This window comes from Hypomesus transpacificus, chromosome 22 (genome assembly GCF_021917145.1).
Source record: "Hypomesus transpacificus isolate Combined female chromosome 22, fHypTra1, whole genome shotgun sequence".
In the NCBI taxonomy this organism is placed as follows: Eukaryota; Metazoa; Chordata; class Actinopteri; order Osmeriformes; family Osmeridae; genus Hypomesus; species Hypomesus transpacificus.
In genome coordinates, this window is record NC_061081.1 from 14506798 (window position 1) to 14524483 (window position 17686).

At 50.6% G+C, this 17686-nt stretch overlaps 2 protein-coding genes across 2 annotated transcripts; one reads left to right on the forward strand and one right to left on the reverse strand.

Annotated features, from left to right (window-relative positions):
- The first annotated feature begins 1660 nt into the window (after positions 1-1660).
- Positions 1661-12693, forward strand: vwa11 (von Willebrand factor A domain containing 11). The gene is made up of 18 exons (XM_047045765.1): positions 1661-1776; positions 2943-3128; positions 3397-3533; positions 3994-4138; positions 5195-5288; positions 5899-6027; positions 6117-6303; positions 6521-6690; positions 6884-6996; positions 7629-7745; positions 8328-8501; positions 8692-8824; positions 9163-9315; positions 9801-9893; positions 10750-11018; positions 11221-11354; positions 11461-11620; positions 11960-12693. Exons 2-18 carry the CDS (start codon positions 2943-2945, stop codon positions 12356-12358), a joined length of 2793 nt encoding a protein of 930 aa, XP_046901721.1. The 5' UTR covers positions 1661-1776; the 3' UTR covers positions 12359-12693.
- A 206-nt stretch (positions 12694-12899) lies between these two features.
- On the reverse strand, positions 12900-15889 carry LOC124484184 (zinc finger protein 229-like). Its single transcript, XM_047044995.1, has 2 exons — positions 15764-15889; positions 12900-15638 (listed from the first exon to the last, which is right to left on the reverse strand). The coding sequence occupies exon 2, from the start codon at positions 15636-15638 to the stop codon at positions 14328-14330; it is 1311 nt and encodes a 436-aa protein (XP_046900951.1). The 5' UTR covers positions 15764-15889; the 3' UTR covers positions 12900-14327.
- Between the last annotated feature and the right edge of the window lie 1797 nt (positions 15890-17686).

Consider the following 17686-nt stretch of genomic DNA (forward strand, 5'->3'; position numbering starts at 1 on the left):
CCCTCCCTCTCTCAGCCTCCACCTCTCCTCCCTCCCTCTCTCAGCCTCCACCTCTCCTCCCTCCCTCTCCCAGCTTCCACCTCTCCTCCCTCCCTCTCTCAGCCTCCACCTCTCCTCCCTCCCTCTCTCAGCCTCCACCTCTCCTCCCTCCCTCTCCCAGCTTCCACCTCTCCTCCCTCCCTCTCTCAGCCTCCACCTCTCCTCCCTCCCTCTCCCAGCTTCCACCTCTCCTCCCTCCCTCTCTCAGCCTCCACCTCTCCTCCCTCCCTCTCTCAGCTTCCACCTCTCCTCCCTCCCTCCCTCAGCCTCCACCTCTCCTCCCTCCCTCTCTCAGCCTCCACCTCTCCTCCCTCCCTCTCTCAGCCTCCACCTCTCCTCCCTCCCTCTCTCAGCCTCCACCTCTCCTCCCTCCCTCTCTCAGCTTCCACCTCTCCTCCCTCCCTCTCTCAGCTTCCACCTCTCCTCCCTCCCTCTCTCAGCTTCCACCTCTCCTCCCTCCCTCTCTCAGCTTCCACCTCTCCTCCCTCCCTCTCTCAGCCTCCACCTCTCCTCCCTCCCTCTCCCAGCTTCCACCTCTCCTCCCTCCCTCTCTCAGCCTCCACCTCTCCTCCCTCCCTCTCTCAGCTTCCACCTCTCCTCCCTCCCTCTCTCAGCTTCCACCTCTCCTCCCTCCCTCTCTCAGCTTCCACCTCTCCTCCCTCCCTCAGCCTCCACCTCTCCTCCCTCCCTCTCCCCTTTCCTCACCTTTCACTCTTCCTTCCTCCCGTTCCCCCCCTCCTCTCTCTTCTCCCCTCTGTCTCTCTCCTTAACTCCCCCCTCCCCTTCCCAAGAAAAAAGGATTGCTGCATTTTTATGACTGGGAAGGACCCACGTACTTTTGAACTGTACTTGACAAACACACACATTAGTGGAAACCTTATTGTACATTCCTCCACATGGAGCTTGTGCAATGTTTGCTGGATAAGAAGGTATTGGTCATACAGAGGGCTGACGTACAGAGGTCAAAAGGGCTTAAGCACTTTCTGCACCATCTCTGAGAACTGGGATGGAAGTATTGTTGGTCTGAGGACATGGTCTTGTTCACAGACTTTGTGCCTTTGTTTAATTATGATTCAACCCATATTACCACTTCCTGTTCATCCCAGTTTATATGACCAAATCGTTTCCCCACTTCCTGTTCCCCCCAGGTGTGTGTAACAAACCCTTTCTGAGTGTGTTTAAACCTGTTCTCAGTCCTCAGGCGTGATGCGTTGCTGCTTGGGAAGAGCTCTCCTGTTCCTGATACAGAAGGTAGCCAATAACGTCAGTTTCAGACGAAACTGAATCATAACCATAACCGTAACCATTGCGTTATTGTCTTACACACCACCCTAACCCTAATCATGACCCAAACCCTAACCCTGACCTTCCTAGTCGATATAGTACCCAAACGGTACACACGCACTTAAACAACACGCACACTCACACACACACATACAGTATTGCTAGAATGGTCTTTATGGAACACTCCTATCAGATGGGATTGAACAGCAGGGATTGTCCATCGCTGTAATCTGTATTTTACTTACAAGTTAATGATTGCGGGTCACACACACCCTAACCTGTCATAACCCCACCCGTGTCCGCCGCCCAGCCCATAGTCCAGTCACCCTGCTCTCTGATCCCCCTGCTCTCTGATCATCCTGTACATATGCTCGTGTGCCTGACAAAGGACTGTATAGAGAACCGGACAGCCTGAAAGGAATTCCCTCTGAAAACACGTTTGAGGAACCTGAGGTAAAAAAAAGAAAGGGTTTTTGTATTTATACAAACACAAGAACATCCAGGAGGGTTCATAGCTTGAGGGATGAGTGTGTGTGTGTGTGTTTGACAGAAAGGTAAATTGATGTCTTCTTAAATATTGATTCTGTCATTTAAATGTGTGTACATAGTCCGTTTTAACCGCTAATATAAATTTCATTCATACATGTATACACGTGTATATAGTATAAAAATACACATTTTGTTACATTCCACAGACTTTTCTAACAGAAGGAAATGTAATTTGTGGATCTAAATCCTAAATCTGTCAAATGCAACAATTAGTTGTTTTTTTTAATATTTTCTATCGTGTTTGCCAAACTGCTCTATGATGTCATTCATTCTGCACTTCATTCAAAGCCAGTCAGAGCACAGAAGATGAATTAAACCTGCAATCTTTTGATCTGTAGTCATACGCTTCCACCACACCGATTCTTAAACACAATCATTCAGTGATTCAGCGTGTAGCTTGTGTCGTCATGGTTTCCATCTCACAGCTTGTGTCGTCATGGTTTCCATCTCACAGCTCGTGGATATTTATATTTTGGGTGTGAGAACTTCTCTCAAAACACGACATTTCTACGCCAGGTCTGGCCTCTAGATATTCCTTTCGATCTTCTTTACTTCTTCACTCTTCGCTCTCCGTCTGTAAACATGTGATCCTGACTTCAGAGCAGAGGGGGTCTACTCTACGCTTGGACTGTAACTGCGATGAGCTATATTGATCGTTTTACACAGAATAAAAATGTATAAAATACATATCAGTATTTTAATTGTATTCTTTTTCCGGGGAATGGGGGGGGGTACGTTTGTCTTTCTGACGATCGTTCGTGGTTGTAGTGCTACACTCCAAACAGCCTGTAGAGTAACTGCCTCAACACACAGTAAGATGATGTTGGTGGTGGTGATGATGTTAATGATGATGTTGATGATGATGTCGATAGTGATGATGTAGGTGATGTTGATGATGGTGATGATGTTGGTGATGTTGATGATAGTGATGATGTTGGTGATGTTGATGATGTTGAAAAAGATCTTCAAGAGTATGATAGTGGGTCAGTAGGGTTGATGGTAAAAGCAACAGTCAGTGGGCATTAGTCACAACCCTGGTCGTCCTAACATCTCTGTTGTCTCCACCTTAGATGTCACTAATTGTGGGCGTGGCCTTCCTGGCCCTCGTCCTATCAGACGGCGGCGTGCTGGCGTTCGCTCCGATCGGGGGCGGGGCCTCCACCCACGTCAGTATCACAGGCACGGCGCTCCTGCAGAAGGTCACAGAGGTGTGTCGCGACGTCATCGAGGACGGAGGGGACGACTTCAACCCCACGGTAACGACACACGAACAGTACCGTCGCCGTGGTAACGCGTGCGCGCACACAGGAACTGTCATCCCCGCATAACACACTCACATGATACATTGTCGCCGTGACAACCATGGATATTTATATAAAATCGCACTATTTAGAAATCTGAACAGAATGAAGTCTCAGAGCATACGTCTCAAAACATGAATTAAAACTGAAGGGGGGTTGACCCCCCCCCCCTGAAAAAACGATGACATCCCTCATTGGTTGACCTCTGACCCCTGGCTCCCAGGGCCCCTCTGCAGAGGAGCTGGTGCGAGCATGTCTGGGCCCAACCGCCACCGGAGATGTGTCCGCTGCCAAGTTCCGCTCGGCGCTCAACGAGATCTACGTCCAGAACGGGCTGGTGGACCGAGACCTCGCCAACAGGTCAGACGCTTCCACTTCCTGTTCCTACCCTCCACTTCCTGTACCTCCCCTCCTCTTCCTGTTCCTCCCCTCCACTTCCTGTTCCTCCCCTCCTCTTCCTGTACCTCCCCTCCTCTTCCTGTTCCTCCCCTTCACTTCCTGTACCTCCCTTCCACTTCCTGTACCTCCCCACCACTTCCTGTACCTCCCTTCCTGTTCCTCCCCTTCACTTCCTGTTCCTCCCCTTCACTTCCTGTACCTCCTTTCCACTTCCTGTACCTCCCTCCACTTCCTGTTACTAACTCCTGTGTAACTGACTTCTGACTTCACACACACAGACTATAATATAGATGTGCAACTCTCAACACACACACATTAATGCAAACAAACTAAATAAACATGCGACTATCAACAGACACACACACATATACACGCACACACACTTGCGCAAACAAGTGATTGAACAAGTGACTGTCAACAGCCCACAGCACCACTTCAACTCTGAGGCTTTCGCTGAGGGGCGTGGCCTAATCACAGAGGGCGTGGCCAGCATCAAGGCAAACGTCGCCAACAAGAACTACCAGGCAGCCAGAGAGACTCTGGGCAGAGTCCTGCACACGCTGCAGGTATGGAGACACACACCACACACACACATACACACAACACACACACGCTGCAGGTATGGAGACACACAACACACACACACATACACACAACACACACACTACAGGTATGGAGACACACAACACACACACACATACACACAACACACACACACACATACACACAATACACACATACACACACCACACACACTACAGGTATGGAGACACACAACACACACACGCTACAGGTATGGAGACACACAACACACACACACGTACACACAACACACACACACTACAGGTATGGAGACACACAACACACACACACTACAGTTATGGAGACACACAACACACACACGCTACAGGTATGGAGACACACAACACATACACACAACACACACATACACACAACACACACATACACACAACACACCACATACACACAACACACACATACAACACACACATACACACACAACACACACATACACACAACACACACCACACAACACACACATACATACAACACACACATACACACAACACACACATATACACACAACACACACACAACACACACATATACACACAACACACACATACACACAACACACACATACACACACAACATAGATTGTAACAACATGGGAGGCTGTTCATCTGTATGTCGGTACTGCAAATTGTTGTCAAGGAAGATACAAAGCAGGCTTTCAAAAAGAGTAAAAGGGGTTTTCAATTTCCAGCCTTGCCACAAATAAATTGCCACAAAAAAACAAAAAACAAAAATTCAAAGAAAAAAGCTTTGAAATAGTTCACTTTCCCCCACAGGAACTTTCCTGCAATCAGGCCACAGTTCCAATCCTCTCACCGCGTACCTCTCTCCTTTCTATGAAGCCTATCCAGCCCTGCTAGCAATCGTCCTTCTTTATGCTCCCCCACCGTCTTGGGAAACGTAGTTCTGTCAGCGGCCACCATCGTAGTTTGTAGTCCCGCATGACCTCAGACTCTGGTTGGGGACATATCTCCTGTCTAGCAAATATATATATTTATACAATGTGTGTGTGTGTGCGCGTCCAGGACTTCTACAGTCACAGCAACTGGGTGGAGCTGGGGCACAAGGAACCCTATCTCAACCTCATCCGCCCTGACCTACCCCTGGAGAACCTGGCAGGTCTGTGTGTGTATGTGTGTATGTGTGTGTGTGCGTGTGTGCGTGTGTGAGAGTTTCCCATGTTTTAGATGTTTAGATGCTCCAACACACCTGATTCAAATGAATGGTCATAAGTAGGCTTTTACAGAGCTCTAAAACATGCAGGACAGGGTGGCCTGAGGACCAGGGTTGGGAACCACTGATTTAGGAGATATGAAAATGTACCAAACCCATTAAAGCTTGAGATTTACAGAGAAGATCAAGTGAATCTGTAGGTGTGTAGCCTGAACACAGAGAGAACAGATAAGAAATGAGAGATAAACGATTGTGAAAAATGCTATCCTATCCTTTTGTACATTCACAGGGTGAATAGAGAGCTAACAGGTCCACAGTCCAAGACTGTGTCTGTGTGTGTGTGTATTTGTGTCTTAATGGTCTCTGCATAGTATGCATTTTACTTACTGTTCTGCATGAATTGTGCAATGGTTGTGTTGGTGTTTTGTAAACTTGTGTGTGTTGCGTAGTTTTCTTAAAATGGGTGTGTTGTGTAAGTGTATGTGTGTGTGTGTCTGTGTGTAGATGTTGTGTAAATACAGTATAGTGACATTGTGTGTGTGTGTGTGTTGGGCAGGTGTGGACACCCCTACCTGCAGTGACTGTGCCAGTGGCACCTGTCCTAACCAGATCCTGCCCAGCATCCTAAAGGACAAGAAGCTCACCTCAGGATACATGGGGATCATCTCTCCAGCCAAGCCTCCAGGTCACACACACACCATGTCACTACACCGTATCAACGTACACACCTACACCCCCCCCCCCAGCTCTCTAACCCCCCCCCCTCTCTAACAGGTAAGTGCAGTCACGGGGGGGAAGCAGACCTTACCAGCACGACCAACCCTCGCGGCGGCATCAACAAGGACGAGCGTCGCCCCGACAACGCTGCCTTCCACGACAACGCTATCGCCGTAGCAACCGCCGCCAGCCTCCAGCTGCTGGACAACATCCGGAATGTTGTTGGCAACGGAGAATACCTACGGTAGGACGCTGGACGCATGCACGTGTAAAACACTGTCATCTGGGTGTTTGTGTTGGGTTATAAATGAAATGCCGTCAAATGCTCAACTCCCCCCTCACCTCCCTCCCCCTCACCTCCCTCCCTCCCCCCTCACCTCCCTCCCTCACCTCCCTCCCTCACCTCCCTCCCCCCTCACCTCCCTCCCCCTCACCTCCCCCCTCACCTCCCTCCCCCTCAGTCTGATGGGTATAGCCCGTTCCTCTGTGATCGTGTTCGTCATCGACACCACGGGCAGCATGAAGGATGACATTGCGGAGGCGCGCAGGGTCGTCTTCAACATCATCGACACCAAGAAAGGAACCCAGGATGAGCCGTCTGAATACATCCTGGTGCCCTTCAACGACCCCGGTACCCACCCTCCCATGACCCCTGTCTAGTACACACTAGTCCCCTGTCTAGTACACACTAATCTATTGTTTGTGTGTGTGCGTGCACGCACGTGTCTCTCTGTGTGTGTGTGTGTGTACGTGTCTCTCTGTGTGTGTGTGTGTGTGTGTGTGTGTGTGTGTGTGCGTGTCTCTCTGTGTGTGTGTGTGTGCAGCATTCGGGCCTCTGATCAGGACCATAAATCCGGATGTGATGAAAGCAGAGATCTCCAAGCTCACAGCTGATGGAGGTGGAGACTTACCAGAGATGTGTCTATCAGGACTGCAGGTACTGGGACTGACAGCATCCGATTCACACCCCCAAAAATCGTTAGACACAAACTTTTCATCTCAGTTTTTCCAACACACATTTGCCACCAGGTTGCCAAACCTTGTTCTTGTATTTACATTGATATATGATACATCTAGCAGACACTGTTATCCATTTACATTCAGTCATTTAGCAGACGCTCTTATCCAGACCGACTTACAGTTATCCAAAACAATGACTTACAAGTAGTGCACATAGAAGTGTGTATTTCTGCAGTGTTTCAGTCTTCAAGGAACGTCTGTATTTACGAGCCACGTGTTCTCTTCTACCTTTCCTTTCATCTTTTTCCTCTTTCTCGTCTTTTCCCATCCCTCTCTCCTCCATCCTCCCTCTCTCCTCCTCCATCATCCCTCTCTCCTCCTCCTCCATCCTCCCTCTCTCCTCCTCCTCCATCATCCCTCTCTCCTCCTCCATCCTCCCTTTCTCCTCCTCTATCCTCCCTCTCTCCTCCTCCTCCATCCTCAATCCCTCTCTCCTCCTCCATCCTCCCTCTCTCCTCCTCCTCCATCCTCCCTCTCTCCTCCTACATCCTCCCTCTCCTCCTCCTCCATCCTCCCTCTCTCCTCCTCCTCTATCCTCCCTCTCTCCAGCTGGCCCTGACGGGCGCTCCAGGCTCCTCCCACGTCTATGTGTTCACCGATGCCGAGGCGAAAGACATTGCTCTGAAGGACACCATCGTAGCTCTCATCAGGAGCACCAAGTCTACGGTGAGCGCATACACACGTGTACACACACACACGCGTACACACACACACGCATACACACACACACTTACACACATACACACACGCGTACACACACACACACGTACACACACACACTTACACACATACACACATACACACACGTGTACACACACACACGCGTACACACACACACTTACACACATACACACACGCGTACACACACACACACGCGTACACACAGAGAAATGTGCCCCAGAGAAACACACTCCCTCAGACACTTATCAACTTTCTCCACTTATCATCCCCACCCACCCACCTTCCCAAACCCTCCCCAAACCTCCTCTCTCCTCTTCCCTCTTCCATCCTCCCTCCCAAACCCTCCCCAAACCTCCTCTCGCCTCTTCCCTCTTCCATCCTCCCTTCCAAACCCTCGCCACACCTCCTCTCTCTTCTCCCTTCTTCTCTCCACTTCCCTCCTCCATCCTCCCTCCCCACACCTCCTCTCTCCTCTCCCCTCTTCTCTCCACTTCCCTCCTCCATCCTCCCTCCTCTCTTCTTCACCCTTCTCCCCTCCACGCTCTCCCCTCCCCTCTCTTGCTCCAGGTGTCATTCTTCATGACGAACACCGGGAGACGTCGGCGTGACCTGGGGGTCCGGGCCATGTTTGATGCCTACCGTGACCTGGCTCTAGCCTCAGGGGGGCAGGCCATCCTGGTGTCCAAGAGCTCCCTGCCCCAGGCCACAGACATCATCCTCGACTCCTCCACCTCCGCACTGGTGCGTTCTCTCTCTCTCCCTGGCTCTCTCTCTCTCTTTCTCTCTGTTTCTCTCTCTCTTTCTCTCTCTTACAATACAATTTAATTGTATGTATTCTAAATGTATACAACAACAATAAAGTTTATTCTTTAAAAGTTTTTTTTGGGGGGAGGGGGAAAGCCTGCTAAGATCTCCTTCTCCATCTGGTCAGGTGACTGTTCTCCAGCGGGCGAGGAGCCCAGGGAAGACAGAGACCTTCTCCTTCCTGCTGGACGCGTCTCTGACCAACATCACCATCTACATCACCGGAACCTCTGTTCCCTTCATCTTGAAGAACCCAGCAGGTAACCATGGAGAAACAAGGAGACGGGGGGGACCGGGGGGGGGGGGGGGAGGTTGGGTAGAGACAAACCTTGCCTATGGCGCCAAACGTGCTAGGACCGGCACTGCTTCCAACTTCCTTCTCCATTACAGATCTGACATGAGTGAAGGAGGTAACATCTGTGTGTTTTGAGCACGGTTTCACCCACCCAGTCACCCACACACTGTTCTCTTTTGGCAACATTGTTTCCATGCCTGTCCACCTTATCAAGAAAAGAAACTAAAGGAATTCCAAGAATGTCAACACAAACCCGAAACCTGAACGATCCTGTTGGTGATCTCTTGTGACCTTTGCCCCTAGGAGTGACCCAGAGCCAGGCGGAGCCCAGCGGGAAGCTGGGGACGGTGTTTTCTGTGGGGAACCTCCGGCGCATCCGCCTCAACCCCGACAAACTGGCCGGAGTCTGGGAGATCAACGTCCAGTCCTCCAGCCCCTACACACTCAAGGTCACAGGTGAGCGTTAAAATGCAATGGCCGACCTGAGGCACGAAATGGCCGACCCTGTGGCACGAAATGGCCGACCCCGTGGCACGAAATGGCCGACCCCGTGGCACAAAATGGCCGACCCGGTGGCACAAAATGGCCGACCCGGTGGCACAAAATGGCCGACCTGCATCACTTACAGTTCTAAACGTTTTAGAGTGTACTTGATTTATCTTAGTGCAGTAAAAGAGATGGATTGTTGGATATATTGTTAACAGATCACAGTGATCAACATTAAGGCTTGTCCAATTTTCCCCAAAAAACTGTGAACCTTTCAAAACAAAATTCCAGTAATCCAATTTATATGACGTAAATTAGACCGAACAAAGGCAAGTGATGAAACCAATTGTTTTTTAATATTACCTTGTGTTCTCACAATGTGTTGGCTCTTGTGTGTGTGTGTGTGTTCGCTCTTGTGTGTGTGTTGGCTCTTGTGTGTGTATGTGTGTCACCAGGCCAGAGCATCATCACCTTCATCTATGACTTTGTGGAGGCGTTCGAGGGTCCGCACCCAGGCTACGCTGTCATCACCGGCCGCCCTCAAGCAGGTAGCAACACACTACACACACACACACTACACTACACACATAAGACACACAAACTGACAAACACACACTGTCTCACACGCACACATTTTAAAAGGCATTGAATACTTATTATTGAAATTTAAACAAGACCGATGTGATCAAATCTTGCATTAAGGCTTGATTGCTCAACCTATCCATGGTATCCAGGATAATACAGTCTGACATTTTTGACCTCGAATTTATTTGACTAAAATTTGATAGATTCAAAAACATTTTTTGCCCTGAATATCTTTGGCTTGAATTTGTGGAGCTCAAATTTTTTAAGATCAATTTTTTGTTGCTTGAATTTGAGCAACCTGAATTTTATTCTACATTGAAACATATTCATATGAGAATTCGGTCTTTCGGTATGAAGTATTCAATGCCTTTTAAAATTCAAAACATTGTCACGGATTTGCTTCCATATGTGTGTGTGTGAGGCAGTGTGTGTGTGAGGAAGTGTGTGTGTGTGAGAGGTAGTGTGTGTGTGTGTGTGTGTGTGAGGCAGTGTGTGTGTGAGGAAGTGTGTGTGTGTGAGAGGTAGTGTGTGTGTGTGTGTGTGAGGCAGTGTGTGTGTGTAAGGCAGTGTGTGTGTGTGTGAGGCAGTGTGTGTGTGTGAGGCAGTGTGTGTGTGTGTGTGTGTGTGTGTGTGTGTGTGTGTGTAAGGCGGTGTACACTACACACAGACAGTTGTGGGGCCCACAAATGTCCTCACAAGTTCATTTTTTTCTTGGTTTACTATCCTAGGTAGTTTGACAAGATTAAAGACTCCCACACTTACCAGACTATTCCCAACTCTCTTTCCTCTTCCTTTCTTGCCTTCTTCCCGTTGCCCTAGGCAACCCTGCCATGCTGTTGGTGTCGGTGATGGGCAGGAAAGGGCCGGCGTCCGTCAAGGTGGGAGACGTTTCCATGGTGACGGTGTCCGGGTCCGAGGTCGTCAGAGGGGATCTGAAAGACGTGGGCAACGGTGACTTCCTGGTGACGGTAATCAAGGTGCCTGCAGGGGAGTTTGTGGTGCTGTTGAACGGGACGGACGTGGAGTCGGCCAGCGAGTTCCAGAGACAGTCCACCACCCAGATGTCAGTCTCCAATGTCTCCATCAAGGTGGGGGAGGGACTTCCTGTTTACCTTGAGATTAGGACCAATCAGATCAGTGGGATTTTCTTTGAAGATACAACATACTCACTCTGACTAATACTTTTCCTTCCTGCCTCCTACCTCTCTACTATTTCTTACCTCCCTTTCTTTTCCTTTCTTCATTTCTGACCTCCCCTCCCACTCCCTCCCCCCACCCCCCTTCCTCCAGGCTGTGATTGACAGCTCAGTGGAGCCTGGTGAGGTGTTCTCCCTACCCTTCACAGTGGTAACCTCGGCAACCAGCGGCAGCTGCACCTTCTCTGTAAAGAACGACAGAGGAATCCCCATGGGGTTCCCAGCCAGGTAGGGCGACAAGGACAACAAAGATTTCATGACAGTCAAAGTTGTATTAAAACAACAGGACTGATGTGTGTGAGGACACACACACACACCTCTCCTCTCCCTCCAGCATTCCAGTGTCAGCGACAGGCGTGGCCAACGGCACCCTGACCATCACCCCACCCGCCAGCACGCCCTCGGGCACAGACGTGACCCTGACCCTGGAGGCCAAGGCTCCCGGAGGGGGGGACTCGAACTACGCTGTCCTCAGACTGTCCGTGGTCAAGAAGGTACAGAGGGACTTCCTGTCTCGTCTCTCGTCTTTCTTTCTTCTTCGTCTTATCTCTTTCCCTTTAATGTGTTTGTTTAGCAGACAATATAAACAAACACAAATGATTTGAACCTGAGATCTTTGATCTGCAGTCAAATGCTCTAACCACTGAGCTATATCTTCTCTATCTACCATTAATGCTCCTGTTCCTGACATCACTTTCTCCATGTCTTGTCTTTTCCCTACCACTGACTCCCCCCTTTCTCTTTCACCACCCCTCTCTCGCTCTCTCTCCCCCTCTCTCTCCTCACTCTCTCTCTCTCCCCCTCTCACTCATTCTCTCTCTCTCTCCCCCCAGATCACAGACTTCACCCCTCCCCTGTGTAAGTTGGTCAGTGTAGAGGCAGACCACTGCCCCTTTGACTGCCCCACCGACACCACCCTCCGCTGGGGGCTCTCTGCCAACATCTCCGACGGCAACGGCACCGGCATCAAGAGCCTCACCCTGCGCCAGGGCACCGGCAACCTCACCCTCACCTCGCTTAGCGACCCTGTCGTCACGGCGACTTACGACGCCTCCTGCTGCTCCCAGGTGTTCGAGCTGGTCGCCGTGGACAACGAGGGGAACGTAGGGAACTGTTTCCACTCCATAGTGCGCTCTTCTGGCCCCGCCCCCCTGGCTCTGTCCCTCCCCCTGCTGGTGTGTCTGCTAGGCTCCGCCCTCACACCTCTGAGAGACCTCTTCCTGCTTCTGTAGGCCTGGGATTGGCTAGCCGTTCTGCTGACTTCGCCTTCACTGCCTCCCTATTGGCCAGAATGACAACATTGAGTGCCTGGCGACCTCTAGTGTTTTAAACTGCCAAATAGATTTCGGAGGGAAATGCAAAAGAGAAAATTTTAAATTTTTGTGCTTAAGCTTCCCATCGTAATTTTTGGGGGAATTGTCTCCGTTGAGGGATACTGAGTATTGCAAGTCATACTGAAGTGTATTCCTCACCTACCTACCAAATAAATCTCGTCTCCACAAAATGGAATCTGCGAATAATCTGAAAGGATTTACTTGTCGTCAAAATAAAGATGTATTTCACCGTCTTTCATTTGTGTTTGTTTAAATCTGAGGAAACGACTCAGAAAACAATCTCCTCTGGTGTTTAGAAGCTATTAAGAGGACAGCAATATTAGTGTAAACAAATCTTTAAAACAATCGTTTAATAACTTTATACAAGAAAAAATCTGCATCTGCAACCGCCTAAAGATAGTTGATAGTTATATCAAGTACAAAGTTATTGACGCAAATATAAAACATTTTCCATTTTAATTCACAGTTTTCAGAAAAAAATCCCCCAAAATAAATGCAAAATGCATTTCTTTTACACATTTAAGTGTAGTTTACAAAACGGTTTGACCAAATGTACACATTTATAAAGTTAAAATGTGTTAACATGTCTTGAAGCTCCTTGTGTTGCAATATATAATGCATCGCAGGCTCGGATAAACAAATTAATGTTAAAAACAGGATTTGTGATTATTGGGTCCAAAGATCCAAGAATAGCTGCGATACATTTTTGAATTAAGTGCCAAGGGTCAGGTTTTACCAACCAGATCCTGAATTGTACAGTCAAACTCTCTGAATCATAATTCAGACAACTACATAGGAACATTTTTTTTTAAATAATTGTGGAACATTCTTTACAAACACCTAGAGAAGGACTCATTACTTGATCCTTGTTCACAGCAATGGGCATGTTACTGATTAACAAATCTTTTTTACGAATGATATATTTTATCATTTCTAGGGAGTTTTTAAATCTTTCATCAAGAAAGATGTTACAGGATTTAAAATAAATAGAATACATGACAGAATAAATGGATGAAGCAGAATCCCAGTCCTCACTGTAACTACCTCACATGTCCGTGCTGTTATGGGACAGCTTGTGTGTTTTTATAATGTAAACATGAACAAATAGGCTTTCCCAATGCATTCCGCAGTATTCTGTGTCATTCATGTTATTTAAATGAACTATAAACCGACTTCCTCCTCACGTTTGGCTGTGGTCACACAAAGCCCTTTTTCAAACCAGACCTCCCTCGAACTTCTATCTAATGTTTGCAATGACGGTACTAAACTCAATCTTCGGGTAAAACCACAGATGTGTGCGTCTGCTTCCTGCACACGAGACAACCACAGCTGTGATCACCCCATTTACCTTGTTCTAGAAGTATAAGTGAAATATGTTCACTTAAAATTGGGATTTCTTTTCGTTATTTAGCACAAGTGGAGTGAATGTGGCCCATTGAAACTAGTTCACACTTCCCCAACAAACACCAAGCATTCTACGGTTGTCTGTTTGGTTTGAAATAAAATAACATTCATTAGTCATTGTAACAGTTATTTCACACCAAACCAACACAACCTAACACATTTGTGTGTTCAACACACACACACACACTGCCTCACACACACATACACACACTGCCTCACACCCACACTGCCTCACACACACACACACACACACACTTCCTCACACACACACTTCCTTACACACACACTGCCTCACACACACACATTTGTTGGTGTTTGTTGGAGCAGTGTGAAAATGACAGTCATCTTTCCAAACATTCTAACCCCAACAGCTAACAGTAGAATGTTTGGTGTTTCTTAGACACTGTTGGTGCAGTGTGAACTGTCCTGATGAGCCCAGGGTGTGTGTGTGTTCATCACGCATCTAACCCTGGTGCCCCTCCCCCAACCTGTGCACGTTCTTCAGGTGTTTCTTCAGGTGCCCAGACTGGGTGAACGTCTTCCCGCACTGAGGGCAGCGATGTGGTTTCTCCCCCGTGTGGATCAGTTTGTGCCTCTTCAGGTTATTATAGTCCAGGAAGCCCTTCCCGCAGAACGGGCACCAGTGCCTCTTCTCCCCGTTGTGCCAGCGCAGGTGGACGTTCAACTCCACTTTCCTCTTGAATTTTTTCTCGCACAGAGAGCAGTGGAAGGGTTTCTCCCCTGTGTGGACCCTCAAGTGGGCCTCCACGTCCCTCTGGGTGAAGAAGCCCTTGCTGCACACCTGGCAGGTGAAAGGCCTCAGGTGGCCGTGGACCATCTGGAGGTGCTTGGTCAAGCCGAAGCGGTACGTGAACGTCTTGCTGCACTGCGGACACTCGTGGCTCTCGCCGCTGTGCACCCGGCCGTGCCGGTTCAGGCCCTTGGCGTCCGGGAAGCCCTTGCCGCAGAGCGTGCAGAAGAACGGCCGGTCCCCGGTGTGCTGGCTCACGTGGCTCTCCAGCGTCGCCGTACTGCTGAGGACGCGGCCGCAAGCGCCGCACTGATTCTTCAACAGGCGGTTGCCGATGCGCTGCAGCGGTTGACTCGGCGAATTGGGATCGTCTTGCGGTGGTTCTTTGTCGGGGGTGTCCGGCTGCGGGGATGTTTTGGTGGAAGCGGCGGTGGTGTGACGGAGGGTGGCGAATCTGGGGGTCGGGCTGCGTGGGGAGGGAGGGGAGCGCTTGTGACTGGAGCGAGAGGCTGTGGGTGGCGGGGTGGAGGGGGAGCAGTACTGAGGCGTGCTTGAGCAGGGGTTTCCGTTGAGGGGGCTGCGCTGGGGGGCTGTAGGGGTCTTGGAGGTTGACTCTGGGGCCTTCTCTAACTGGGCTGTGCTACGTCCCCTGGTCGTCATGGGAGTCGACGACTTGAGAGGCTCAACCGGTCTGGGCGGAGTCACAGCCGTATCGGCTCTTCCTGATTGGCCAGACTTGCCGGCTGCGTTATTTGTAGCCTTGGGCTGGTTAGCGGCTTTAGACATTCTGGGTTTCTTAGGAGAGACGGGGGAGGAGTCAGTTTCCGTGGCGCTGGGATGTGGGCGGGGCCTGAGACGGGCTTTGAGTCGGGCGAACAACGACTCTTTAGCGCTGGCGCTAGGTCTGCGAGCTCCTTCCTTGGTGTCGACGGGGCTCGTCTCCGTGGCGACTGTTCTGGTCTCTGTGGTTTCCATAGAAATAGCGGGGAGGGGCGAGGCCTCGTCTACATCCTCCGAGTCCATCTGCAATTGGATAATACATGTTTTATTAAATAAATGCACTGTGGATAGAACATTAATGAAGTAAGACACAGGTGTACAATTTTGAAATCCACAGTGTGTGTTTGCGATATAATGAATCCGATTACCTGTCGTGGATCTGCGACTGGATCTGGAGCTGCTGGGACTGTACCTGATGCCGGGGCTGGGACAGGGGCTGAGGCTGGGACAGGGGCTGAGGCTGGGACAGGGGCTGAGGCTGGGACAGGGGCTGAGACAGGGGCTGAGGCTGGGGCTGAGGCTGGGGCTGAGGCTGGGACAGGGGCTGAGACAGGGGCTGAGGCTGGGGCTGAGGCTGGGGCTGAGGCTGGGACAGGGGCTGAGACAGGGGCTGAGGCTGGGGCTGAGGCTGGGGCAGGTATCCGGCCTGGGGCTGAGGTAGGGGCTGGGGCAGGGGCTGAGACAGGGGCTGAGACAGGGGCTGGGATAGAGGCTGGTATAGGAGCTGGGACAGGGGTTGAGGCTGGGACAGGGGCTGAGGCTAGGTCTGAGGCTGGGCCTGGGTCTGATGTCGGGCCTGGGGCCGGGGCTGTGCCTGGGACGGGCGCTGATGCTGGGACTGGGCCTTGGGCTGGGACAGGGGCTGGGACAGGGGCTGATGCTGGGACTGGGCCTTGGGATGGGCCTGGGGCTGGGACAGGGGCTGGGGCTGTGCCTGGGACGGGCGCTGATGCTGGGACTGGGCCTTGGGCAGGGGCTGAGACTGCTGGGACAGGGGCAGAGCCTTTGGCAGGGGGTGGGACTGAGACTACTGGGCCTGAGTCTGGAACAGGGGCTGGTTCCGGTTCTGGTTCAGCCTGCACTTGTATAGGTAAGACTGCCAGCTGGGCCAGGAATTGATTTTTCGACAGAAGGCCGTGAGGGTCGGGGGTCGTTTCCTTGGAAACAAAGTTGGTCAGCCTCAGCAGAGCCACGGGTATCTTCTCTGACGTTGCCGAGGGTGTTGTCGAGGGGGCAGGGGGAGTCTGCACATGCTCGGTAGACAAATGCGGCAACTTCAGGGCAGAAACGGGGACAGCTGCCAAGGGTTCGGCCGGCGCTGCGCCGACAAGCAGCGAAGGCGTTGCCACGGTAACCGCCCTGGACGTGACGGGCGGCTGTCCGGATGTTACACCGGCCACCGGTTGGGGATGTTCATTCACCTGACCGGTTACTAGACACTGATGTCTTGGCGATAGAACTACTATGCGTTGGGGAACACCTAGCTGTTGCCTTGACGATCCAGTAGCCAACTGAGGCAAAACCGTAGAAGTCTGCATAGACGACGCAGATGTTATTTGACCCGTAACCATGGACCGGTATTTTGGTGAAACAACTATTATACGAGCGGGTAATGGCTGTTGCTTAGGTAATCCAACTGCTGTTTCGCCTGTGACTGTGGGCTGTTGTCTCGGTGATCTCACTGTGGTTTGGCCCATAGCAGTGTTCTGTTGCCTAGGTGACCCCATGGCTGTCTGCCCAACAGTACAGGCCTGTTGCATTGGTGATATGACTGTTTGGGCTATAGCAATTGCCAGTTGCCCAGGTAAGCCGACTGTTGTTTGGGCTGTAGTTACAGCCAGTTGTCCAGGAGATCCGACGCTTGTTTGGGGTATAGTCACGACTGGTTGTCTAGGTGATCTGGTTCTAGTTTGGGGTAAAGTGACGACTGGTTGTCTAGATGATCTGACTCTTGTTTGGGTTTTAGACATGGCCGGTTTTCTAGGCGGGCAAATTGTTTTACCAACAACACAGGCCTCTGGCATTGGTAATCCAACTGTTGTTTGGCTCACGGCCATCGCCAGTTGCCCAGGTGAGCTGACTGTTTGACCTACAGTCTTGGCCTGTCGCCCAAGTGTTCTGACTGTTGTTTGACCAACAGCACCGTCCGGTTCCCTTGGTGATTCAACTGTTGTTTGGACCACAGCAGAAGGCTGTTGCCTGTGTGGCCTGGCTCTTGTTTGCATAGTGACCAAGACCTGCTGTGGAGGAGATGTGGCAGGCTGCTGGAGGGCTTCAGAAGGCCGTGGGGA

What these genes read in the sequence shown, in the direction of transcription:
- vwa11 (XM_047045765.1), top strand. Translation starts at nt 2,943, where the DNA reads ATGTCACTAATTGTGGGCGTGGCCTTCCTGGCCCTCGTCCTATCAGAC. An exon ending in GGTGCCCTTCAACGACCCCG is followed by an intron (nt 6,691 to 6,883) that starts GTACCCACCCTC and finishes GTGTGTGTGCAG; the next exon opens with CATTCGGGCCTCTGATCAGG. An exon ending in TGTGTCTATCAGGACTGCAG is followed by an intron (nt 6,997 to 7,628) that starts GTACTGGGACTG and finishes CCCTCTCTCCAG; the next exon opens with CTGGCCCTGACGGGCGCTCC.
- LOC124484184 (XM_047044995.1), bottom strand. Translation starts at nt 15,638, where the DNA reads ATGGACTCGGAGGATGTAGACGAGGCCTCGCCCCTCCCCGCTATTTCT.